The 27302-nt window shown below is 47.1% G+C and overlaps 1 protein-coding gene across 1 annotated transcript in view; it reads left to right on the plus strand.

Annotated features, from left to right (window-relative positions):
* The first annotated feature begins 8898 nt into the window (after positions 1 to 8898).
* COL23A1 (collagen type XXIII alpha 1 chain) overlaps positions 8899 to 27302 on the plus strand; it is a 301597-nt gene continuing 283193 nt past the window's right edge. Inside the window, 1 exon segment of the mRNA XM_032464925.1 lies at positions 8899 to 9336. Within this exon segment, the coding sequence (XP_032320816.1) occupies positions 9043 to 9336 (294 nt within the window). The 5' untranslated portion in view covers positions 8899 to 9042.

Here is a 27302-nt window from a genome sequence, read left to right on the forward strand (position 1 = left end):
GTGTATCTGTTAATCCCCAAATCCTAATTTATACTTCCCCCAACCCTTCTTCCCCTTTGGTAACCATAAATTTGTTTCCTATGTCTGTGAGTCTGTTCCTGTTTTGTAAATAAGTACATTTGTATCATTTTTTTAAGATTTCTCATATAAGTGATATATTCATCTTTGACTTACTTCACTTAGTATGATAATCTCTAGGTCCATCCATATTGCTTCAGAAGGCATGATTTCATTCCTTTTTATGGCTGAGAAATATTCGTGTGTGTGTGTGTACACATCTCTATCCATCTGTTGATGGTCGCTTAGTTTGCTTCCATGTCTTGGCTGTTGTTAATAGTGCTGCTACGAACATTAGGGTACATACATCTTTTCAAATTAGAGTTTTCATCCTTTCCAGATATAATGCCCAGGAGTGGGATTTCTGGATCATGTGGTAACTCTATTTTCAGTTTTTTAAGAAATCTCCATACTGTTCTCCACAATGGCTGCACCAAATTACATTCTCACCAGCAGTGTGGGAGGGCTCCCTTTTCTCCACACCCTCTCCAGCATTTATTATTTGTGGACTTTTTAATGGTGGGCATTCTGACCAGTGTGAGGTCAGAATCTCATAGTTTTGATTTGCATTTCTCTAATAATTAGCAATATTGAACATCTTTTCATATGCCTATTGGCCATCTGTATATCTTCTTTGGAGAAATGTCTATTTAGGCCCTCTGCCCATTTTTTGATTGGGTTGTTTGGTTTTTTGATACTCAGCTGTATGAGCTGTTTTTATATTTTGGAAATTAAGCCCTTGTTGGTAGCATCATTTGCAAATATTTTCTCCCAATCAGGTTGTATTTTCATTTTGTTTATGGTTTCCTTTGCTCTGCAAAATCTTGTAAGTTTGATTAGGTCCCATGTGTTTACTTTTCTTTAATTTCTTTTGCCTTGGGAGACTGATCTAAGAAAACATTACTATGATTTATGTCAGAGAATGTTTTGCCTATGTTCTTTTAGCTTTATGGTGTCATGTCCCACATTTAAGTCTTTAAACCATTTCAAGTTTATTTTAGTGTATGGTGTGAGGGAATGTTCTAACTTCACTGATTTACATGCAGCTGTCCAGCTTTCCCAGCACCGCTTGCTAAAAAGACTGTCTTTTCTCCATTGTATATTCTTGCCTCCTTTGTTGAAGATTAATTGACTGTAAGTGTGTGAGTTTATTTCTGGGCTCTCTATTCTGTTCCATTGATCCATATGTCTGTTTTTGTGCCAATACCCTGCTGTTTTGATTACTGAAGCTCTGTAGTATTGTCTGAAGTCCAGGAGGGTTATGCCTCTAGCTTTGTTTTTTTTTTTTTTCCTCAGGATTGCTTTGGCAATTCTGGGTCTTTTGTGATTCTGTATAAGTTTTAGGATCATTGGTTGTAGTTCCGTGAAAAGTGTCCTGGGTAATTTGATAGGGATCACATTAAGCATGTAGATTGCTTTGGGTAGTGTGGCCATTTTAACAACATTAACTCTTCCAATCCAAGAGCATGGGATATCTTTCCATTTCTTTGAAGTCTCTTCAGCTCCTTTTATCAGTGTTTTATGTTTCTCAGCATGTAGGTCCTTCACCACCCTGGTGAAGGTTTATTCCTAGGTGTTTTACTTTTTTTGATGCAATTTTAAAAGGGACTGTTTTCTCTCTCTGATATTTCATTAAAATGCAGCATATTTCTTTGTGTTAATCTTGCATCTGCTACTTTGGTGAATTCATTTATCAGTTTAGTAATTTTTGTGTGAAGTCTTTTGGTTTTTCTGTATAGAGTATCATGTCATCTGCATATATCGACAGTTTTGCCTCTTCTCTTCTAACTTGGATACCTTTTTAAAGAAATCCAGTTCTTTTAAAAGCTGTTGGATTTGTTCTTTAACTAAAGGCAACATGGGTAGGTACAGTTTTGAGAATGAATAACAAAATAAGAACAGGCCTAAATGACTAGAGTATGTCATTAACAGAGAAGTTTAATTTTAAAAGATCTTGTTATTTCTTTTTCATATTTTTCAAATTTAGGACATTTAAATTATTTTGTGTGACCTCACAACAATTGCACACATGAGAACAGTGTGAGTTTTGTGACGATGCTTGCCTGGAGAGTCTGAATTTAGACCCTGGGACTGCCCGTATAGGTAGACAGATTACATATTCTCTGTAGCCTCACCTGTGAGTTGAAATACTACCACCTGACTTCCCAGGGGTGGTTGTAAGGGTTAAGTGAGACCATTTATAGGAAGTAGCTGTCATTTTACCATTGTTTGACTTATTCCCTATATTCTTGATTTATACAGTATCCTATAGTCTACAAATTATATTCTTACACTTCTGGTTTTAGTCCTAGAGGAACCATATGAAATGAGCACAAATAGATATTGCCTCTGTTTTAATGTTACCACCTTCCATCTTCTTCCATCCTTTTAATTTCTTTTGTCTATGAAGTATTTTATGTATGAAGTGTACAGTTGAGTCTTGCATTTTTATCTAATTTTTGCCTTTTAGTTGGGCTCAGGCCATTTATATTGAATGTGATTACTGATACATTTGGGATTAGATTACCATCCTCCTATTTTCTGTTTTTTTCCATTTGTTCCTGTTTTCCTTTTTTTCTGCTTTATTTTGGATTAAGTATTATTTTTTCATGATTCTACTTTATACACTTTGGTGGTTTATTAGCTACAACTAGTGTGTGTGCACATGTTTATCATTTGCTTTAGGTTTTGTAGTATATATCCTTAACATCCTTTAACTGATAGTACACCACATCACATACAGTAAAAGAATGTTCATAGCAGCACTATTTACAATAGACAAGACATGGAAGCAACCTAAGTGTCCATCAACAGATGACTGGATGAAGTTGTGGTGTGTATATACAATGGAATACTATTCGGCCATAAAAAAGAATGAAATAATGCCATTTGCAGCAACATGGATGGACCTAGAGATTATCATACCAAATGAAGTAAGTCAGAGAAAGACAAATACTGTATGATATCACTTATATGTGGAATCCAAAATATGACACAAATGAGCTTATTTATGAAACAGAAACAGACTCAAAGACATAGAAAACAAACTTGTGGTTACTGGGGGAAGGAGGGGAGAGGGATAAATTAGGAGTTTGGGATTAGTAGGTACAAACTACTATATATAAAATAGATAACAGGTTTCCACTGTAGAGCACAGGGAACTATATTCAATAGCTTGTAATAAGTTATGAGAAAGAATGAATATATATAAAGCTGAATCACTATGCTGCACACCAGAAACTAACGCAACATTGTAAATCAACTACACTTTAATTAAAAAAAAAAAAAAAAAAAAAGAACCTAACAGTAAACTGCCATTTCTCTCCTCCTAGGCTTCGTATTATTTTTGCCACACATTTTACTTAGCCATATGTTAAAACTCCACAATACATTGTTATTTTTTGCCTTAAGGCATCAATTATCTTTTAAAGAGATTTAAATAGTAGGAATTCTTACACTGCCCCACATAGTTACCATTTACAGAGCTCTTCAAACCTTTATGTAAATCCATGTTTCCATCTGGTATGGCTTTCCTCTGCCTGAGTTACTTCCATTAACGTTTTTTCATTGTGGGTCTGCTGGTGAGTCATTCTTTCAGCTTTTGTATGAGAGTATTTATTTACACTTTTTTTTTTTTTTTTTTTGGAGAGAGATTTACATTGGGTGTGGGATCTTATACCCAGTTGACAGAAAATGTTGCTTTCCCCATCTTCTGGGTTGCAGTTTCCAATGAAAAGTCTGCTGTTATGTTTGTTGCTCTGTATGTGTCTTTTTTCTCTGGTTGCTTTCAAGTCTTTTTTCTTTACCATTCCTTTTAAGCAGCTTGATTGTGGTGTGTTTTGTGTGATTGTCTTTGTGTTCTTTGTGCTTAGGTTCCTTGAAATCCTTGGATCTGTGAGTTTACAGTGTTTATCATGTGGGGATTTTTTTCAGCCATTATTTATTCACATTTTTCCTGCCCTCTCCGCTGAGCATTCCTGTTACTCACATGGAATTGCCCCCCAGCTTGCTGATGCTCTGTTCATTTTTTTCAATCTCTTCCCCTCTGTTTCATTTCAGATAGTTTCTACTGCTTTATTTTCAACTTCATTAGTCTTCCGCAGTATCTAACTTGCCTTTAATCTCATCCAGTTTATTTCTTACCTCAAACACTGTCATCTTAATCTCTAGGTTAGGTTTTTTTTAACAAAAATCTTCCTCGTCTCTGCTTAACATGTTCAATCTTTTCCTCTTAGTTCCTTGAACATATGGAATACAGTTATAACTGTAAATATTTTGTCTGCTAATTCTGTCACCTCTTTCATTTCTGGGTTGGTTTTGATTGCTTTTTCTTCTTTTATGGGGTATTTTCTTGCTGTTTTGTATGCCTGGTAATTTCGGCCTTTTGTTGTACCTTGTTGGGTATTTTTATATCCTACATACTTGAGCTTTATTTTGGGACATGATTAGGTTGCTGTGAATCGGTTTGATCTTCTAGGGTTTTGGATTTTGTTAGGCAGGACCAGGGCAACCTTTAGTTCAGGTTCATTTAGCCCCACTCCTGAGGGAAAACTTGAATTTGAATACTCTACTCAGTGCCCTCTGAATGATCAGGTTTTCCATGCTGGTTGGCGGGAAGGAGAGCCACCCCCGGCCTGTGTGAGCTGCGGGGATGGCTTCCTCTCTGGCAGAGTTGTCATCCTTTCGGGTGGGTCTTTCCCGGCCCCACCCAGGTGGTTTCCTTACAAAGGTGGCTGTGTCAGGTGAAGAGTTCTCCTCCCCAGCTCTGCCCCCTTGCAAGTTCTAAGTGCCTTGGCGTCCTTGAACTTTCAGCTCTCTTTGCCTTGGGGTGGTTCTGCCTGCGTTCCCCACCCTGCATGGTCGCCTAGAAAAATCTCTCCAGAGGGAAAAGCTGGGACAATCCTTGGGCTCACTTCATTTCTTTCCCCATCTCCCAAGGATCACTGTCCTTCATTGCCTGATAACCATTATCTTGAAAGTTGCCATTTCATATAGTTTGTCTTGTTTTCTAGTTTCTGATAGAGTAAATCTAATCTCTGCTGGAATACCCATTTTACAAGCTAGAAAACGGTGGTGGGGGCGGGGGGCTGAAACAGTAACTGGCTGTGAGCGATCAGGGGAGCCAGAGCAGGATCTGGGCAATATACATCAAGACCTGGTGTTTTCCCCACAGGATCACACTGCTTTTTCTAAGTAACAATTTCCTCATGTAATTCTTTAAGCCTTAATGCTTAATTTAAACCATTTTTGTTGGAAAAGTTTTAAAAAATGATTAAGTACCCCTGCCTTCTTAAACAGAGCATTTCAAACACATTTGAACCTTTCCATCATCATTACTTAGGATTTTCTGCAGTGGTTATCAACCATATCTGACCCAAGTAATTCCTTTTTTATAAAATATTTCATAATGCCCCTTTTATCCTGAAGAGTCTGGGCCCTTGACAGTCATCAGGCTGAGTTGCCGTCCTTGCTGGTCACAGTTATGATGGGCAAAGGAGCACCACGAGGTGCCTGGTTTATTCCTCCCTGCCCACACTGTACAGACGCAGCCCTCCTCTTCCCACCGGTGAGGGTCAGTTACCGCCGCCAAAATCGTGACTCTAAGACTTCAGTCCCTGGACACAGAGTCCAAATTGCCCTCGGCAGCAGCCGTAGCTTGCAGGTGAATGGACCCTTGCTGTGTGCCCTGGCAAGTGGAGCCCCATTGAAAAGTAGGACCTCCACCCCTGCAAGGCCCAGATTTGTGAGGACAGCAAGCACAAAGTCCCCCAGTGAGTCACGGGGAGGGGTGGGGCGCTGCTCTTGCTTCTGTCCCTTGGTTCCCAGACCCACGATTATTGGGAACGAGGCATCACGTAACGTGCGTATTCCACATCCTGAAAAATGGCACTGCAGCCTTTCAGAGTGTTGCCTTTGAAGACTCTGAGCTGGTGCTTCACCTGTGCCTTCAAAAGGCAGCGCCAGTGTCCTGTGAGCCTGGCTGCTTCTGGCTGGCGCGGGATGTGGCACAGCCAGTGGACTGCATGCTCACGGGCTCACTCCCACACGTACTCTGCTGTAAAGTGCGTTCCCTGCTCAGATGCTGTGTCGTATGGGATTCCATACGTGTGGACTGGGGAGTCTGTATGAACAGTGGTGCTGGCTGAGGCTCTGCAGACAGAGAAGAAAGAACAGATATCCATCTCTGTGAAGGACAAACTGCTGGCCCTTCCGGGATGAAAAGAGTCCAAAGAAGGTGATTTGCCACCAAGTAGCCAAATGGTCTCCCTGGGGATTTGTGCCTATCACTGACAAGTTAGCCATTCAGAGGCAGCAGTAGTTGACTGACCCTTGGTGAATGCTAGGTGTATGTTAGGGAATACGGTGGATTTCTTCTCCCCCCTCCCCAACATAGATCTCATCTCTGCCACTCGTGACTCCACACTCCGCCCTTAGGAGGCTGACCGTCTGCATCACCTGGGCTCTCCTGTCCTGTGGCTTTGGTCGTGGGAGGCCCAGCAGATGAGAGAGCAGGAGGAGAGAGATTATCCCCCAGCTCCCTACCTTCCAAGCCATGGTTTTGCAGAGGTGGTGTCCCTTGACCAAAGGCCACAGCTCCCGCTGAGCGGACCTTTGTACAGCTCCGAGCATTCACAACAGCTCCTTCCTCTCCCACCTTCAGCTCCAGATGGTAACGACCTCCCCTGTTGGCTTCCCTTAATCTGCCCTGCAATGGAGTCTCTACACTCAGACTGTCTTCAGTCTGAGGATGCCATCTGTTCCTTCCAGGACCCCAGCTGACACAAGACTAGAGTATTTTCTTCCTTGCCTTTTAAAATTAGTTGTAGACAGTAAACATATTTTCACCTTTCCTTAATTCACTTGACAAATATTTGCCAGATCCTGTACTGTTCTTTGAGAAAACAGTGGTGAACAAGACAAAGGGGGTAATTTGTCTTGCTAATAAAAAGGTAACTTCAAACAGTGATAAATGCCCTCATCCCCTGAGCAATCCTTCGAGGACTGTGAGTGAAGCCTCCTCAGATTGGACAGTCTGGGAAGGTCTTTTGGAGACAGTGAGGTTTAAAGACCTGAGGACCTTAACCTGAAGGAGGATTTTGCTCAAAATTCTGAGAGCGGGATATTCCAGGTAGTCAGGCAATGGGCGAGGGCGAAGGCCAGAGGGATCAATGAGCTTGGTTTGTCTGATGTACAGAAGTTTCTGAGGGAGGGGAGGGTATAGCTCAGTGGTAGAGCACATGCTTAGCGTGCACGAGGTCCTGGGTTCAATCCCCAGTACCTCCATTAAATAAATAAATAACCTAATAACAAGCCACCCCCCAAAAAAGTTTCTGGAATATAGTGAACAATACATGCTGGTGATGGGCAATTTATCTATGTGTTTGTAGCAAGAATGAAGTGCCACCTTGCAATATGGGATTGGCCTCTTTTCAGAGAGGACAATCCAGTTTGCTGAGCAGACTTGTTTTCAGACTGGTCTAAAATACAATAGACTTTTAGCAGGACCTATCTCTGTATAACCACCTAACTGTAACTCCAGTTTCCTTAAGGTCATAGCTACAAAGTTGCAGAGGTGAGATGCCAGCCACTTCTGTTTTATTCCAGTCTCAGAGGTAATTTCCCCCTCCCAATTAAGGGAACAAGGAGGAACATGTCAGCTGAAGGTCCTCAACAGTTTGAAGAGAAAAGAAATCTGTCCTAAGAACAGAAGCTAATAATCCGAAGAGACCCAGGGAGTGAGAGGGAAGATATAACAGGTCTTTTTCTCAAAAACGGTTGTGGATGTGCTCAAATTACGAAGATCAAAGCTAGTTTGTTGTTTTTACATGAGCATTACTGGAGTTAGTGGAAGAGTTATGTGGGACCCATTTTAGGAGATGATATGCCAGGTAGGAATCTGAGCCAGCAGAGCACGCACCTGACTTCCAGCCTTGCCCCCCGTTCTGGACAAAGGCTGTTCGGGCCGCCTCATTCTCATCCAGGCTTTCCTGCTTTGACCCTGTGCTGCACATCTGCGGCAGAATCGCAGTATAGGTTACATGTGGTACATACGAGATGATTATTTTTGGCCAAGTTCTGTTTCCGCTGCAGAATTAAGCCACCAGCTCAACAAAAGTTGAGTTCTTTCCCCCTATCTTTTGCATTTGTTAAAGTCTCAATTTTCTCAAATGAAAGCCTTCTCTAGGTCAGGAACAAGGTCTTAAAAGTTCTGTTTCCAGTGACTCTGGCACATATTAAATGGTGAGAGAATGAAGATTCTAAGACATCCTTCCGCTTGGCGCATTCTAGACCTTGACTGCATCTCTAAATGCGAATCCGCAAGAGGTCGCTTTCGGCCACCAAGTGGCGCTAGGGCACCATCTAGGAGGGTTTCACTAAGTTTTCCCGCTGGCTTTGAAGTTTTGGACTTTTAAGTAAGTGTCAGAAAGGTTAATTCGCAAGTTGAAGCGAATTTTCGCAAAGCGTGAATGATGCTGCAGCCAGAGGCGGGCCGCAGAAGACGGCCTGAGTCTCTGGGTGCTCCTCAGGCCTCCTGGGATCGCAGCTGGAACTCGGGCTGGGGAGTCGCAGAGTCGCCAGCGGGAGTCGGAGCAGCCCGGCGCCCGGGGCAGGTGAGGGCGGCGGTGCGCGCCGCGCGCGGGGTCGGACGGCGCGCGCCGGGGGCTCCGCGGGGCCCGCTCCACTCCCGCCCCCGCCCCCTCGCGGCTCGGGGCCGGCCGGGCCGCTCCTCCCCTGGGTGGGTCCCGGCTCCTTTTCTGGCAGGCTCTATTTGCATAGAGGAAACTGCCCAAAGTGGCCGCTGTGTGGAGGCGCCTGGCGGCGGGGAAGGGGGCGTGCGCCGCGGTCCGCTGCTCCCCGAAGGCCCAGCCCCGCGCCCGGCCGGCTTCGTGCCCGCGGCTCCCCCGCCTGCCCACCGCGCGCTCCGCCCGGCACTCCGGCTCTGCGCAGCGCCCCCTCCGAGAGCCCACGCGCCACCAGCGCGCCATGAGTCCCGGCCAGCGCGCGGGCGGCGACGCGCCGAAGGGCGGCCTGGCGGGCAGCGGTGGCGGCGACGCGGGACGCCCGGCGACGGCAGCGGGGGCCTGGGCGCTGAGCGCGCTGTGCTTGCTGCTCTCCGCGGGCTCGGCGGCCGCCTGCCTGCTGCTGGGCGTCCAGGCGGCCGCGCTGCAGGGCCGGGTGGCGGCGCTGGAGGAGGAGCGGGCGCTGCTGCGGCGCGCGGGCTCGCCGGACGCCCTGGCCGCCTGGGCCGAACCGCACCTGGAGCGCCTGCTGCGCGAGGTGAGGCGCGGCGCGCGGGGCGGGGGACGGGCGTGCGCCCCGAGCCGTGTCGCCGAGGAGGGGTGGCCCGCCGGTCCTCGCAGGCCGCCGGCGCACGGGGACGGAGGCGGGGGTGCGGGTCCCCGAGGGCGTCCTGCTGTCCCCGCTCCAGCCTCGGGGTCGCATTCCCAGGCCGGTGGCTGCGGAAACAGCGAGCTAGAAGGGCCTTTGGGGGACGGAGGAGGAAAGACTGCGGACTTCGAAATAACAGATCTGGAGGCGAGTCTCCCCGGGTGTGCGAGTCTCCCCGGGTGTGCGCGCTGGGACCCGCTGCTTCCCGCTTGCGTTAAGCGCCTGGCTCCTTATCTGTGCCGGGATAATGAGAAAGCTTTTGCGGGAAGTGTCTTGTGACTCTTGTCTCCGGTGGCACCTACTGTTCCCAACGCCGATACACCTGGAGAAACGTGGGGCCCTCAGCAGGCGGCGGCCACAGTGGAGGGACACCTCAGTCAGACCCGAGGGCTGGGGCCCTGGGAGGGACATGGTCAGCCCAGCCTGCCTTGTCCACGTCCCGCCCGAAAGTGTTTCAGAGCAGCTCCATCTGGGAGACGTAGTGCTCGTTTTGGTGCTGCTTCGGCTCAGTGTGCATCCAGTGCAGCCAGACCAGAGAGGGTGCCCACATCAGCTTGGTAGGGTGAGGGGAAGGAAAAACAGTCGGGGCCAGAAAACCCAGATTCTGGTTTCAGTCGATGCCACCTGGGCAGTGTGGACACAGCCAATCCTGAGTTTCCTTGCGTTTGTCGGAAGCATCATAGGAGACTCTGTGACACTTAAGATTGCTGCTATGTGTCTTCAAAGCAGGAGCCTCGCTTGGGACTTCAGAGCCCTCGCCCATCATGTTTGTTAAAACCCCCACGTTCTGTGCAGCAGTGCACCTCGGCATAGACCTGGTGCTGGTGCTGGCGAGCTGGCCAGTGCTCCCCTGCCTGTGCTGGTCTCCCTTGCCTGAGCCGTCCTCTTCTTCCTGGGAGAGGCGGCTTCCCAAGCTCCCAGGCGTACTCCCAAAGGGGCATCCTCGACTGGAGTATGAAAAGCACCCCAGTGTTGCAAGGTGGGGGGGGGGGCAGGCTTGCTGCTACCAGTTCCCCTGAATTGTGCCCAGCTGTGATCTCTACTAACGTGCTGAGCTATGTAGCCATTGTTGAGTTAACTTGGATTCTTTAGAGGAATGGGAGAAGACTGCACCACCCCTCCTTGGTCACCATATCTATTTCTTAGTCTCTTTCATTTAAGCCTGCATTATATCTACAGCTTGGTTTTGGGCAAAACTGCTGCCTCATGAAATGATTTCCTATGTTCCTCTTGTAAGTGCCTGCAGACTTCAGAAATCTCTCTGGAGCCCTGCTGGCAACTCATGGTGATGATTTCATAATTGCAGCCCATTATCTTTCAGCAAATCCTTAGAGACTAGGGTGTTGAATTGATTTACGGAGGGCCAGTGAAATTTCTACCTGTCAGTGCTGTAACTGTGGCTGTTCTTTCAAATAGGAGGCCCCTCTTACTTAGTACAAATAAACTGCAAGCTTTGACTGTGTAAATCAGAAATCCTGGTGAAACTTTTTACAAGGGACTTGCAAATCGTGTCCTGGATTCTAATGGGGAGGTGGGGGCGCTGTACTGGGAACGCAGTCACAGCTAAGAAGTGTGGACTCTCAAGTCCTGAACTGTGCAGATTACAGGAGAGACTGCAGGGGCTTCATCCTGCTTCCGAGGAGTTATTGCAGAGTCTCTCTCTCGCTCCATCTCTCCATCTCTCTCTCCCTCTCTCTCTCTCTCTCTCTCTCTCTGTCTCTCCCTCCCTCCCTCCATATGCCCCCCCCCACTTTCTCTCTTTATTAGAAAGGCAAAGGGAAAATTTCAAATCCTGGGATTTCCACTTGAAATCCTCTATACCATTCAGCAGGCTGCCATTAGCATAGGACACATCTCAGCACGTCGTGCTACTGGCTAACCACGCTCGGCGTAGAGGGGTCTGTGCTTGGAGCATCTGAGATGCCACACCCTGAGTGAGGTTGGCCTCAAGCTTCTGGCTGTTTGGGTGTCCCCGGTGAGAGGCATCTCTTTCCCAGGGCACCAGTCCGCTCCTGCTCCTAGCCATTCGCCTTGCGGATGTCGCGGGATGGGAAGTGTACACAGCCTGGCCGGTGGCCCTGAGAGTCCCTGGCTGAGATGAGCGGGCTGTGGGAGGCACGTCGAGGAGCTGGTAATTGGCTTTAAATAAATGTGAAGATAATTTTTAAAAATGATTCAATATAAAGGACAAAGCGACAATGAACTGAAAATCTCTTAGAGAAAGAACATTTGTGCTTGAATGTGCTTCTCAGTCCTTACTTGTTCTCTGTGAAGCATCCTTTCAGCCCGTGCTGAAGTAGTTGCATTTGTGGGGGTGCCTGCAGCTTATCCTTTTACCAACAAACTTGTTTTCAGTTTCAGAGGCAGAAACCACATCCAAATTAAAGAGGAAAAATCCTTGCCAACCATACACAACTTTAATGTCAGAAAAATAAATAAATAAAAAACAAGCCAACAAAAGCCACTGTTCATAGGGGACCCACTGTCTTTGTTCCCTTGGGAATAGAACCGTGAACCAACTCTTTTGGGATGGGCTGATGTGTCTGATAATGTCGATACAGAAGCTACAAAAAAGGAATAGTCATGGTAACTCATGATTCTTAAAGACCCTTCCCATGGCACAAAGGAAAAGAAATGGTTTTTCAGAACATAAAAGCAAGATTTCTGAGCAAGAGTCATTAATGATAGTATCTTCAGTACGACCCCAAAATATAAATGCAAAACAAGCATCTGATACTAAACTTTTCAAGTGCTTTAAATAGCTTGTCTCAGTAATTGCCCCCCCCATTAGTTATACCTAGAGTTGCAGTGTTACAAAAGCTCAAATTTTAGAGTAAATAAAAAGCTACTACACTACAGTAAAAATTTTAATGCAGGGATTAAAGAAATATTTAGTTATATTCAGAGGAAACTATTTCCAGCTTACAATGGATTTATTGTTGGCTGTTGGTCTTCCATTGTCCAGACCAATTAGTTTGAAAACAATTTGAAAAACCCGGAGACTCAGGATAAAATTCAAGCCCTTTCCTTCCCTGGCACCAACTCTATGTATTAGTTAAGAAACCTTAAAACCCAGAGTCAAATGTAGCTTTTTGGGCAGCTTGTCACTCACCAGGACGGCTCTATGGTGAATGCTTTAATAAAAAAACACCAGTGTTTGGTTCTTGTGGCACAACCTGAGGTGGAGCGTAATTCATAGCTACATTCATTTCCTTGACATCTCGTGGCTCCCAAACCGAAAAAGTTTCTTACCAATTACTTCCTGGCACACTTACTTTATCTCTCCACTCTTTTTTTTTTTTTTTTTTTTCCGGTCTTTTATTTTGGCCACAGTTTGGGAGAGCTTTATTAGAACAGCAGCATGTTTAGAACGAGAAGCCAACTGTCAGGCCATTCCTTTCCCAAACATATTTTGGAATTGCTGAATCGGACTCTTACACATTGGCTTGGGAGATTTGCAGCATCGCTCCTGAAGTTGGGAATCTGTAGGTGGAATGTAAGCGGAACGAATGGAACCAGCAGGCAGAGAGGGCTAGATGGTGCGTGGGGTTTCAGTCCCACCGTCTGCTAGTTTCATCATCTAACCCCCTCAACTTCCCTAATATGATGATCGCAGAGGGGGAGGGTAGAGCTCAGTGGTAGAGCACGTGCTTAGCATGCACAAGGTCCTGGGTTCAATCCCCGGTACCGCCATTAAAATAAATAAATAAACCTAATTACCCCCTGCCACCAAAACAAAAAAACAAGAAAAAAAAAACTTTTAAAAAGACCTAATATGATGATCACAGCTACCTGCATAGTGACGAGCAAATAAGACAATGGAGAGCAAAGTGTTGGTCAGTAAGTGGGCTCTTGATGGCGACTAACAGAATCCCCGACTGTGGTCCCTGAGACGACATTCATGGAATGATCTTGCATAGCCAGAGCAGCCTGGAAGTCTGCCTGCAGATCCTGGGTTAGTTCCCTGACTTGGCCACGACTGGGTGCCCCGTCACTGTCTGCCTTTCTCTTGGCCTCTCCTCATGGTCACGAGATGGCTGCTGCAGCTCCAAGCATGTGTCTTCACACAAGAGTAGCCAAGGCAGAAGGGAAGAGGCCAGGAAAAAGCCATCTTCTGGAGAGGCTTTCTCTTTCATTTGAGTCAGGGGACTTTCCTTAGAGCCACCAGCCAGAACCAGAGCCCGTGATCACCATCATCCTGTCCCTAAAAGGGTGATGCGGCTGCCACAGGAGGCTTTGGCCAAGCTCGGTTCATCCCTTGAGTCTGGGCACGTTGCCAGTGGAACAGAATTGCAGCTTTGTGAGGAAGGGAGCCTGAGAATGGCTGTTGGGGAGCAACCAACAGTGTCAGGCGGATGCCCTAGAATGTTACCCTAGAGAAGGATGGGGTTGGGGGGGGGAGGAGGGGACAGTCATCCATTGTCCTGCCACAGCTTTCATAACCATGCCCCTTTTACTGCTCCGTGCTTTGGGAAACTCTTCAGCCACAAAATTTGTTTCCTTCAGGGTCCTGCTCTCCAGCTCACCCTCCAGCCATGGTCAAGGTTGGTGCATTTGGGGTTCTCTCTAGCTCCATCCCATACTTGCACATCACCCTGCAGTGGGTGGAGAGGCTGCTCGGGCTGGAGGACCAAGGAGCTCAGTACCCCCGAAACCACGTGCCCAGGCAGCCCGCTCCCCCTCCCCATGCAGCCCCTGGCCATAGGTCTCCTGGACTTTTCCAACAGCCATGTCTCCCCATGGCCTCCAGATCCCCTTCCAGAGTATGCAGTTAGAATCATGGTCCCCAGAGCACAGTGTCTCTTTCACCCTCATCGAGCGTCATCTCATTAGAGTCCATCTTTCTAGATGCCTTTGGATCCTTGTGCCTTCAAAGAGCAATGTGACAGGAGCAATGTGGAGGTACTGGGGATTGAACCCAGGACTTCCTGCATGCTGAGCACGTGCTCTACCACTGAGCTGTACCCTCCCCAAGCCTGGCTAAATTTAAAAGGGAATTTATTGGCTTGAGTCACTGAGACGTCCAGGGAGATGTCTGCTCAGGCACAGTGAGAAGTGCCTTGATTTTGTGTCTCTTGGTATTGGCTTCATATTTCTCAAGGATGCCCTCCCTCTTCCCGTGAAGTGGCCGGGCAGCTGCCAGCAGGTCCAGGCTCATGTCCTCAGCGTTAGAGTTTCTCTGTCCCCATAGTTCCCCCAGTTCACTCCAAAGATCAGTATGGATTAGCTGCACTGGTCACTAAGACAAGCCGGGCAGCCTCTTTTTTCTGCTAGGCTCGGGGGGTGTGTGTGCACCCTGCACACCTGTGTGTCCCCCACTGGAGTGAAAGGACCAGGAGTGGAGGATGGTTCCCAAAGGACAACTGTTACTAGAAGAAGGGGGGGAAGACACTGGGCTGGTAAAACCCAGTAGATGACCATCCAAGGAATAAAAAGAGAGAGGCTTGGGCGACAAGCTGGAGCCACATCCTGGAGAAATTCCTCTGCAGTGGCTTCAAATCCAGCTAAAGGTTTTTTGTTCTAATGGGGTGGGCAGTAGAGTTGGTGGGTATTGTTCTGTAGGTGTTTATGTATCTTGATAAATTCGGGTTTATCTCTGGTAATATCAAAACCCGTAACTGTCTCTGAATATAATGCACATACAAAATGTGAGCTTAACACGTTACAGGGCCACTTAAAATCTTAAAACTTCACTGAAATGGCCGCATGAGTTGTGGAACACAGAGGTTATTGTCCTTGTTTTACAAGGGAGAAATGTCACTGAGATGCAGGCGGTGACCTGCTGTGGGCGCCCCTCGGGCTAGTGGGAGGCCCTGGAAGGAGGAGTGACAAGGGGGGCGTGTCCTGTCCACCCTTTGTCTGCGTTTCTCGTCCAGCCCGGGGCAGTGCTTCCTCGGCCCCCTTTCATCCGTTTCCCAGGGAGGGCTCTCCCGAGAGGAGTGTTCTCGTGAGGAAGGAGGCTCCCCTCCTCCAGCCTGGTTGAGGGGCCTGTCGGGGCGCCCTAAGTCCCACTGACCTGGAGCAGTGATGTGCATGTGCTAGGAGGTGGCCACGGCATTGCCTGGAGCCGTGTGTCCCGGTGGCTTTGAGAGGCCTGAGTTTGAAGAGGAAATGCTCTGGACAAGGATTCAGAAAGGCACTGTCTATATTTTTTTTAATTTAATTTATTTTTTTCAATTGAAGTATCGTTGCTGCCCCATATTATGTAAGTTACAAGTGTCCAACGCGGTGATTCACAGTTTGTAAAGGTTGCGCTCTATTTATAGTTATTACCAAGTGTTGGCTTTGTTCCCTGTGCTGGCGATACATCGTTGTAGCTTACTGATACCCACTAGTGTGCGCGCCTTATTCCCCCGCCTCCGTGTTGCCTTTCCTCCACTGTCTGTGTCTGTTCAGGCTGCTGTCACACAACAGCACGGACCCGCGGGCTTAAACAGCAGATGTTTACGTGTCACAGTTTGGGAGGCTGGGAAGTCCAGGCAGATACGGTGCCCGGTGAGGACCGCTTTCCGGTTCATGGCCGGCCACCGTCTCGCCGTGTCCTCTCATGGCAGGAGGGTGGGGGGCTCTCTGGGGCCTCTCTTACGAGGGCACTAATCCTATTCATGAGGGCCCCACCCTCCTGCCCCAGTCACCTCCCAAAGCCTCTCCTAATACCATCCCACTGGGGGGTAGGTCCCCACACATGAATTGGGGGATGGGGGACACAAACATTCAGGCGGCTGCCACCCCTTGAACCCCACTTCTCTACAGTGAGGTGGAGCCCAGCCTGTGGGGCGGGGCCGAGGTGGTTCGGGGAGAAGGGAGGGCTGGACGGAAGGGCTTGTGCAGCCGAGGCTGAGCTCTGAGCACAGACCCCGCTGTCCCTCAGTTTCAGGGCCCCGCAGGGCTTTGGCACCGTCCTGCACCTTCAGGGAGCCCTCTCTTTTACCACAGGTCTCTACATATGTCCCCCTTTCCCTGCAATAATGCTGATCCCCACCCCCCACGAGGCATTGATAGGCGTTGGTGGGAGACAGAGTTCTTTCAAACCTCTTTCTCAGCTCCGGCTGCTGCTGGGCAGTGGCCACCTCCTTCCTCCAGGATGTCAGGCCCAGTGCTGGCATATAGCTGCTTGGCAACCCTTCCCCTTCCAGCTCTTCTAAAATGTAAATAACCAAGATGGATGTTGATTTAACATGATTAATTGTATTGATAGTCCCACCGCCCTGAGGCCAAGTCTGTTGAACTTTTTGCAGGATCCCTTCCAATCCTTGCACGGACAGGCAGATTTATGTGCAGCTCATCGTCACCGCAGAGTGCTCACCATTTATGTCTTGCTTCTGTGTATTTCAGCCTTATATCAAAAACATTTTCCCAGCTGCTCCAGGGTCCTGTTTCATGACCACCTAGGATTCCATCAGTGGAATCTGCATCCTTCCATCAACACGCATCTAGACCTCCTCCCATCATTGCTGGCACGGTACAGTCGGTGGTTTTATAGGGGAAGTGTCTCACTTCTATTTTTTTTAGGATGGAGAGTAACTGTCTAAAGAGGATCGTTTTTAGGGCTTTGTTTTTTGTCTTGATTTTAGAACATCCGACTGTCCATGACATACATGTTTACCCTCCTGCGGAATTCCAAAACTCTTGCACCATTGTGAAATCACGCCTCAAGTTTTATGATGGGCAGAGTGGATTCAGTCTGTCTTCTGGTTGAACTTTTATTTTAGTTGGATTTGTTGTTGTTGAAAGCAAAAGCAAAAAGCAAATGATCATCAACCCTTAAAATAAGATTTGGCAGAACGCTGAAGATTTCATCTCAGAATTAGGCTCATTCGTTGGTTTGGTGCAGAGCCAGAGCTTAGTGGTCGCCAGGCATGGCTCTCGGTCGGCGGTGCAACTTCTAACTCTGTGAACAGACGTAACTCGGTGTCGTAAAGTTCTCTGGAGGCTGCACACGACCTCCGGCTCCTTCCCCGATCAATCACCTCCATGTGTAAGATCAGGATGAATCTTGCATTGTTGACGCAGGCACTTAGAAAACATCCCTCCATCATGTCCGGAAACATACTTCAGCACTAAGCACGAACCAGGGGGAGAAAAAGCAAGTTTGCAGGTGTAGTTTTAAAGAAAGCCATGTCAGTGTGCTCCTGGGGGCAACAGGGGAAGTGGCTGAGGGCCTCTGGGTGCCTGCCCTGGACGGAAGGTTGACGCGCGCATCCTCGTGGTGTTGCTTAGCAAACCCCCAGCCCAGGCTTCGCCCTCCCACAAGGGGCAGCGACCAGCCCAGGTGACCTGACGCCTAGCTCGGAGCCCTCTCGGCAGCCTCACGGCAGCCCCCCAGGAAAATGGCACTTTAGCTTGGAGCAGCGGCAGCTTTTCCCGCCAGTGTAGACATCCTCATCCTCCCCAGGTGGCTGATGTGCAAGGTGCTGGGGAAGACTGTAGCTTTGAGCAGCCCTGGGTTCACATCCCAGCTTTGCCTTTCCTAGTTGTGTGGCTTCCAAACCTCAGTTTGCCCATCTGTATTTTTTTGTTTTTTGGGTTTTTTTGCCTTCCAATGTCTATTTTATTTATTTATTTACTTATTTATTTATGGGGGTGTAATTAGGCTTGCTAATTAATTAATTAATCAACTAATTATTTTTAGTGGCTGTACTGGGGATTGAACCCAGGACCTTGTGCATACTAAGCATGTGCTGTAGCACTGAGCTACACCCTCCCCAGCTCGTCTGTTAAACAGGGATGACAGTACTTGCCTCAGAGTTTCTGTGGGGACGAGACAAGCTGATATGTCTGCAGAGCCCAGCGCATCACACGCATCCTGCAAATGGCAGCTCTCGTTGGAACGCTCTCTTGGAATCTGGAAGGAGTGTCTCCGCTAATTGGAGAGGAGGTTCCGTGGTTACAGGAACGGCCTTAAGATCCTATTACCACTGGGATTCTGCCACCCTGTGAAGGCCGTAGAGAAGTGAAAAAGGTACCTGAGTCTCTGAGTCAATAATGGAGAAATGTGACTTTGTTGTTGAAGAAAAGCAAAGACTGAATTAGCTTCATAGCCCCATTTCTTCAGTCTCTCAGTTGAGCAGAATGAGATTTTTCCATTTAAATAAAAAAATTTCATGGTTATGACCAAAATAAAAGTGTAAGTATCCCCCAAATTATTAAGTGGCCTTTTCCATTGTGAAAGGGCATCCGACACCGAATAAACTGAATTAATAAGCCTCTTTCTGTGATTACACAACATGGCACGAACGGCCTCAATGCTCGTGACTATGCTGGTGAGCTGGAGGCCTCGCGCACATCTGCTTCGACTCACAGTAGTAAATGAGAAAACCTTTATTTTTCTCATGTATCCACAAAATCTGGGAGCGGGGGGAAGTGCCTTCAAATGGGTAATGTGAACTTCTGAAACGGAGTTTGCTTCCAACTTCACCTTGTGAAACAAGTGATAACGCAATGAGAATGTATTCTGGTGTTTTCAAGAAGACAACGGAAATAAAACGTACTTAACTTTGGGTCTCCAAGGAGGATCGTCCCACACAAACCAGGGTCTGTCCGTTTATTTAGCTGTGATTTTTTGTGTGACATGTGGGCGATTATCACCTATAGCATCTCGTCTTCAGACCCATCTGTGGTGCAGATGAAGGACAAGTTTACAGGGCAGTGGGACGTGTGTGTGTGTGTGTGTGTGTGTGTGTGTGTGAGGGTGAGCCCCTGGGAGGGGTGGGAAGGCGTAAGCGTATGTGTGCTAGTGGGTGTGTGTGCATATGAGAGCGGGTGTACACACATATGCGCACGTGGCCTCTGTGTGTGTGTATATGTGTGAGTGCACATAGGTGTCTGAGTGTGTATATGAATGTGTGTGCATGTGCGTGGCGGGCAGTGAGCGTGTGTGTGCAGATGCACACGCGGGAGCTGGGAGGGAAGCAGGAAGGGTGAGACCTCCCCGCCCAAGTTGTCCCACCTGGAAGCCGCTCTGACGGCCCAGCACAGCTCAGGCCGCGGGGCCCCAGAGCTGAGAGCCCTGGGTTTGAGTCTGGAGCTGCCTCTAAAGTGGCCACAGTGTCCTGGGACAAATTAGTTGACTTTTCCAAGTCTCACTTTCCTCCTCTGGAAAAAGGGTGATGGTCTGTGCTTGACCGCTATTTCTGCGAGGATGGAGGGAGGCGCCCTTCCCAGGACAGCCTGGGCAGTGAGGGAGGCTAGGTCCCCTCCTCCTTACCCCCTGCCCCTGCCACCGGCCATCCTAGCCGTGGAGCTGCAGGACCGCTAACCCCCACGCCCGGGCCATCCCAGGGCCTGCTCCTGCCCTGTCCAGCTCCTGTCGTGATGCTCACATCTTCGGCTTGGCTTGGGTGAGCCGAGCTGGGGGAGGGTCCTGCGGGTGACCTTCACCCGGGAGCCCGTGCCCCAGGCCGGTGTGGCCAGCGCACATTCTTCTCGCTCATCTTCCTAAATATTCTCACCGGTGTCTCCCTCCCCTCACCCCACCCTCCACCTCCCAAGGTGAGAACTTCAGGTCCTTTCAGCCTCCTCCCTGCCTATTCTCGCTTCTCGTAGCTTGTGGCTGGTGGGGAGTCTGGGGGAGGAACGTGGGGATGGGACGGGTGTCCCGGGGACCCCATCCGTGTCAGTCTGCCAGGGCTATTGGAGCAAAGCACTGCAGCGTTAAACAACAAACATTTGTTTTCTCATGATTCCGAAGGCTGGAAGCCCACGGTCACAGCGTCGGCAGGGTGGCTTCTCCCGAGGCCTCTCTCCTCGGCCTGCAGGTGGCTCTGCGCGCTCCCTGTGTCCTCGCACCGTCACTCCTCTGTGTGTGTCTCTGTCTGAACTTCCTCTTCTCTTTTTTAGATATGGGAGTTTGTGTTTATTTAATATGGTGCTATTTCTTATGTATCATCTTTTACATGTAGCGATAGTACATTTTTCAACTTGTTTTAAAGCTGTGTAATTATTTCCAACAGCACAGCACGTGTGCTGTGTATAACACATCGTTTTGTCTCCTGCTGTTGAAAGGTTACATCTGAAGCGCTATATGCCATGTTACAGCTCCCCCTGACCAGGAGTCAGCAAATAATTTAACTGAATTATTCGTAAAGTATAAACATGCAAATATCACACGTAATTTATATGCACGTTACCCAAATATCCCTGAAGCATATGCCAGTATTATCCTTGGAAGAAGAAACCGCAAAGCTGTTGACTCACTGAAATAAAAAGTTAAGCTTTGCCATTCAGATCATCATTATATTGTGAAAATTTCAAAACAGAAACGGTGAAGGAATTTTACGGCAAGCACAGATCTAGACCCCACCCAGATTGCATCGTTAACACTTCACTTGCTCTGTCTCTTCGTGCCTTTATCCGTTCACCAGTGCATTCTATTTTTTCATGCATTTCAAAATAATCTCCAGATATCACGCGCTCAGGGGGAGCCCTGAATACTGCAGCGTGTGTATTACTAACCAGTGACTCTCCTCTTCTTATGAAGACACCAGTCATATCGGACGAAGACCCGCCCTAATGGCCTCATTTTAACTTAATTACCTCTTGGAAAACCCTGTCTCAATTACAGTCCCATTCTGAAGGACTAGGGGTTAGCACATGGACACATGAATTTTGGTGGGGGATGCGACTCAGCTGGGACCACCATCTAGTCAGGCTGGACACATCGGGGAGGCTCCAGGTGCCTGCTGGGGACAGGGCGTGGGGGCGGGGCTCCGCAGGAAGCAGGCGGGCTGCGCGTGGGGACTGAAGCGGGCCTGGCAGGGCGGCTGGGCTGCGGGGGAGACCCCGGCTGCGCTGCGGGGAAGGCTGGAGGCCACACGTGGCAGCAGCCTGAGGGCTCTCCCTCACAATCAGAAGCCACCCCTGCACCCCTGGGGCCCGGCTGGCTCGGTGAACCTTAGAAGGAGGGTTCTGATGGGAAGTGATGTGTGTGTCTTTGCAAAATAATAAATGGGAACACGAATTATGGATTACTGAAGACTTGCATTTCACTTGCAGACTAAACCTTTCGAAACACACTTCTGTATTTTGGGACCGAGCAGGGATCCTTAAGGAAATGTTTGCCAACGTGGGTTGGAAAAAGAGTCGCTCAGCGTGCCAGTGGGAGTCACTGATTAAACCCACATTCCTTAGAGAAGAGCTCCTGAGCTCCTGCCAAACGCCTGGGCTGGGCTGGGTGTGCTCCCTGACTGTCTGCCTCCCACTACTGGGATGTTTACCTGGCACTGAGGCGGACGCTGAGGCTCGGGGTTGGTGACCTGATGCCTTCTGAGCCCCGGATGGATGCCCGTCCCCCCAGCCGGCCAAGCCCGGGGAGCCAGGACCTGGGCATCCCTGTCTTTTGGCTTTTGTTCAGTGTACGTGACATACAGTGAACTCTGCAGATTTGAGATGTGCAATTCGCTGCATTTTGACATACGTGTACACCTGTGAAACCATCTCCACGGTCTAGATAGCGAATGTCGCCCTCTAAAGTCCCCTCCTGCCCCCTTGAATTGTCTCTCTTCCATCCTCTCCCTCCTGCCACCCGGGCATTTCTGGCTGGTTCCACTGATTTCTAGCACTAGTGATTGGTTTCCCTTTTTGTGAGATTTTCACATGAATAGAATATTCGTCTGGGGGAGGGGGGTCTGGTTTCCTTCACTCGGTACAATTTTTGAGAGTTTCTTCGATAATTTGCGCACGTTATCAGTTCGTTCTTTTTCACTGCCGAGTAGTGTTACATGGATATAACACAGTTTGTTTAGCCACCTCACCTCTTGATGGATATTTGGGTTGTTTCCAGTTCGGGGCTAATACAGACAAAGTCTTTGATTTGTAATATTCACATACAGGTCTTTGTGTGGAACACACTTTCATTTCTCCTTGGTGTAACTCCCTTGGAGTGGAATGGTGGATGGTCTGAGAGGTATGTGATTAACTTTCTAAAACACTGCCAAACCGTTGTTCAAAACCATCGCATCATTTTACGTTCCCACCGGCAGTGTATGGCGAGTGTCCTATGTTCGTACAATGTCTTTTTTCTTTGTTTGCTTTTAAGGTTTTCTCTTCATCCCTCGTTTTAAGCAATTCAATTGTGATATTCCATGGCAGTTTTCTTCATGTTTATTTTGAGTTTCACTAGGATCCTTAGATCTGTGGGTTTATAGTTTTCATCAAAATTTGAAGTTTTTGCTCATTACTTCTTCAAAATTTTTTTTCTGTTCTCCTCTACCTCTTGGACTCCAATTACACACATATTAGACCTCTTGAATCCCAAAATTCACTGACACTCTTTCTTTTTAAAAGCGTCCTTTCTCTCTGTGTTCATTTTGGGCAGTTCCTGTTGCTGTCTTCAGATTCGCCAGTCTCTTCCTCTGCAGCATCTGATCTTCCCTTAATCCTTTCTGTCGTATTTTCCACCTCAGACATGATCATTTTCATCTCCAGAATTTCAATTTGGGTCATTGGGTATCTTTGATGTCTCTGCTTAACTTTTTGAACATAGACAGTGCAGGTACAATCCTTGTTTTAAGGTCTTTGTGTGCTAAGTCTGTGGCAATTGTGAGTCATTTTCAATTATTTCATTTCAATTCAATTTCACTTCAAAAAAAATCTATGATTTTTCTGCTCATTGTGGGGCCTCTTTTCCTGACAGTATTTTCTTATCATATGCCAGACTATTATGAATGGTGGATATTTTTATATTTCTATCAATCTTGAGCTTTGTTATGTCACAGTTACTACTTGAGAATAGTGTGATCTTTTGGGTCTTGTCTTTAAGACCCATTAGCTGGGGTCAGAGCTGTATTCAGTGTAGGGTTGTTATTCCCTGCCTTCCTGGTACCTTGCTCAGTGTCAGCAGGTGCTCCTCCCAGCCCCGTGTGAGAGCTTGGCGCTCTTCCCTCTAATCCTTTCAGGTGGCTCTGTCCCTGGCCTTGGGTGGCTTCTTCACGTACACGTGCTGACCAGTGCTCTGCTGAGTACCCAGCGAGGACCCTTGAAGATGTCCGTGGTCCTGTGCGTGCAGCTCTCAGCTCCCAGGTCCTCTGCTCTGCACGCCCTGACTGCCCTCACGTGCCGGGACTCCATGCTGCCAGGCTCCCCCTGTGTTTCCTCTCCCTGTGCCGCAGCCTGGGAACTGCCCCCCGGCAGGAAGCCAGAGCGCTTGTTTTCTGTGTCTCCGAGATCACTCTCTTTCCCTGCTTGACATCTGTATCTTCAAAACTATTGTGTCATATATTTTGTTTGTGGGATTTTTATTGTTGTTATTGTTTGGGTTTTTGATATTGTTTTAGGCAGGAGGGTAAATCTAGTCCTTACTACTCCATCTTGCCTGGAAGTAGAAACCCATGACATGGCCTTTTAACATTTTTGGAATAATTTTAGATTTATATACACAACCATGATTATATACATAACCGCTTGTATACATAACTATGGCACATAACCATAGTGCATTTGTGAAAAGTAAAAAATTAACTGTATACAATGCTCTGGCAGGCAGAATTCTAAGATAGCTCCCAAGATGACCACCCCTTAGGGAACATACTTTGTATAATGCCCTCCCCATGAGTGTATGCAGAACCTGTGATTATGATGATATGATTGAGTTACACTCAACCTAAGATTGAGTTACTAATCAGCTTGTCCTTGGTGGGCCTGACTTAATTAGGTGAGTCCTTAAAAAAGATTGGACCCTTCCTTGAAGCATGAGAGGGTGTGTGAACGGGACCACATGGCAAGGAACTGTGTGCAGCCCCTGGCCAGCAGTCAGAAAGAGAATGGGGGTGGCCTCAGGCCACAAGGAACCACATGAGCTTGAAAGAGGACTCAGAGCTCTAGAAACACCCAGATGATACATTGATTTTAGCCTCATGAAACCCTAAGCAGAAAACCGAGTTCATCTGTATGTGGACTTCTGACCATGAAAACTGTAAGACAGTACATTTGTGTTGCTCTAAACTGCTTACTTGGTGGAAATTTGTTATGCAGCAATGGAAAATGAATACAATTACTGTGAATTAAAAAGAACCAGGTCAAATCCATGAGTAACAATAACCCACTGTTCATCTAGCAAGACCAGCATTAAGCTATGGACTGTTCCCACCACCTCCAGTTTGCAAGATGATTTTAACACTCTCATATTGTGTCTCCATTGGAGATGGTTAGAATTCTGATCAAGAATAGATCTATCATATGAGAAAATATTTGCAAATCATGTATCTGATGAGAATGTAGGTATCCAGAATACGTAAAGAACTCTTAACAGCTCAGCAACTAAAAGACAAACAATGCAGTTTAAACATGGACAAAGGGCTTTAACAGACCTTTCCTCATACAATGGTCAACAAGCACACGGAAATATGCTCAACATCATTAGTCACTAGGGAAATGCAAGTCAAACCCAAAATGAGATCCCACTTCACAGCCATTAGGATCTATTGGTGAGAATGGGGAGAAACTGGAACCTTCATACATTGCTGGTGGGAATGTAAAATGGTTCAGCCACTGTGGAAAAGTTCGGTGGATCGTCAAAATGTTAAATATGGAATTATCATATGACCCAACAATTCCACTCCTAGGTATATACCCAAAAGAATTGAAAATAGGTACTCAAACAATTCATGCACATACACTCGTGTTCATAGCAGCACTATTGACAATAACCAAAGGTGGAAACAGCCCGCATGTTCATCAGTGGATAAACAAATTGTGGTATGTCCATACAATGTAATGCTATTCAGCCGTAAAAAGGAATGAAGTGCTGACACATGATACAAAGTGGATGAATTGCAAAAACATTTTGCTAAGTGAAAGAAACCAGACACAAAAGGTCACATATTATGTGACTCTGTTTATATGAAGTATCCAGAATAGGTCAGTCCATAGAGACAGAAAGCAGATTGATGACTGGGAGGAGGGAGGAGAGGGAACGTACTGGTTGATGGGCACAGGATTTCCTTTTGGAGAAATGGTGATGTGTTGGAACTAGACAGGGGCGACTAGCTAAAGGGGGTGGTTGCCCAGCATTACAAATCCCCTAAACGCCACTGAATTGTTCACTATCAAGTGGTGAATTTTGTGTTATGTGAACGTCACCTTAAGTTTTTTAAAAAGAATAATCTGTTATGGAAAATAGCACAGTTAGATCTTAATCAGCGAGTGGTAAGTGATGCTGTGATTTTGCCACCCATTTTTTTGGTGGGGGAGGGGATGGCTCAAAGTTTATTAGTTTTGCCACCTGGGCAGTATAGCCGAACCAGCTGCCATAAGGCAGTTCCAATTTCAACAGAGCAGTAGATGAGCGTTAAAAGTGAGTGTAAGTCCCAAGAAAAAGTAGAGGGGCACGGCGGCTGCTACAAGGAGATTCACCCCCTGAGCCCCGTGGTCCGCCCTCGCGGGAGACACAGCTGCCAAGCCAGGGAGAGGCAGTAACGGGTTTGCTACCCATTCTTCAACTGAACTACAGACTTGATTCAGATCTTCTCACCACTTTTTCCTCTCATGTCCTTTTCCTGTTCCAGAATCCCGTCCAGGAGACCACATTTGCATTTAGTTGTCTTGTCTCCTCTGATCTATGACATCTTCTCAGTCTTTCCTTGTTGTTTGTTTTTTTTTTTAAATGACTTTGACAATTTTGAGACATATTGGTCAGGTTTTCTGTAGAATGTTGCTTGGTTTGAGCTAGCCCCATGTTTGTCATGATTAGACAGACTGGGTTATAGGTGTGTGGGAAGAATGCCACTCGGTGGATTGCCACTGTCCTGACATCATGCCAGTGGTCCATGACGTCAGCGTGCCCTGCCTGTCGCTGGTGACGTGTGCCTTGATCACCTGATTAAAGTGGTACCTGCCAGACTCCTCCATTATGAACTCGCTGCTTTCCTCTCCCTGCCCTGCTCTTTTAGAAGTGTGTCTCCAAGTCCAGCCACATGCGAGGCGAGGGGAATTTAGTTCCACCTCCTGGCCAGGGAAGTATCTACCTATATTACTCAGAATTCTTCTGTAAGGAAGATTTCTCTCTCTCTCTTTCTTTCTTTACCCAATCATTTATGCCAATCGAGACTCGTGGATTTCTAATTTATTCTTTGGATTATAACCTAATACACATTATTTATTTTGTTGGTTAAGTTGTTCCAGCTTTGGCCATTCTGGAGCTTTTTCAGGTTGGTTTTGTGTTTCTGTGAAGTACCCTCCCCCTCCTCCCTCCTTTTAAAAGCACTTCCTTACTTTCTGGACGATAAGACATTCCAGGTTTATCTTACATTTTTCCTTCCATGGCTCTAGAATCATTTATTTCTTTAAGGAGTCCTGGGTCCTTTTATTGGAGAATGGTATTTAGAGACCAAGATCTGGGTGCTGACTGTGCTTGTTGCTACTAGGGTGTCATTGGCTGTGGGTCTTCTCTGCAGACAGCTAAGGTACATACATGTGTATGTACACCTCCTATGCACACATAACTATAATTAATTCCGTATGCATCTGTGTGTGTGTGTAACATAAACGTAACCCCATAGGGATGTCTCTGACTAGCCCTGCATCACAGGGTTCATTCTAGCTTCCCTCCTTTGCTTATTTTTAACTTTTCTCAGACAGTGAGAAACTTGGCTCTCATTACCCATAGTTTACTTACTATAAATATTCAACCCCAATAAATATGTAAAGTGATTTCAAAATTGCCCCCCGTACCCCTGTGAAAAACAAATTTACCTACCAGACTACAGTGTTTATGTATGGCCTTCAGTCTTATAGTTCTCAGCTGAAAAACTGCAGTTCTCAACTGAAACCCTATTTTGCAAAGTCATTCATGTTAACTACGTGTTTTTCCCCCACTACCTGCAGTGAGGTTAAGTCATGCAATTTTATATAGTTAGATT

The sequence above is a fragment of the Camelus ferus genome, chromosome 22, assembly GCF_009834535.1.
Source record: "Camelus ferus isolate YT-003-E chromosome 22, BCGSAC_Cfer_1.0, whole genome shotgun sequence".
In the NCBI taxonomy this organism is placed as follows: domain Eukaryota; kingdom Metazoa; phylum Chordata; class Mammalia; order Artiodactyla; family Camelidae; genus Camelus; species Camelus ferus.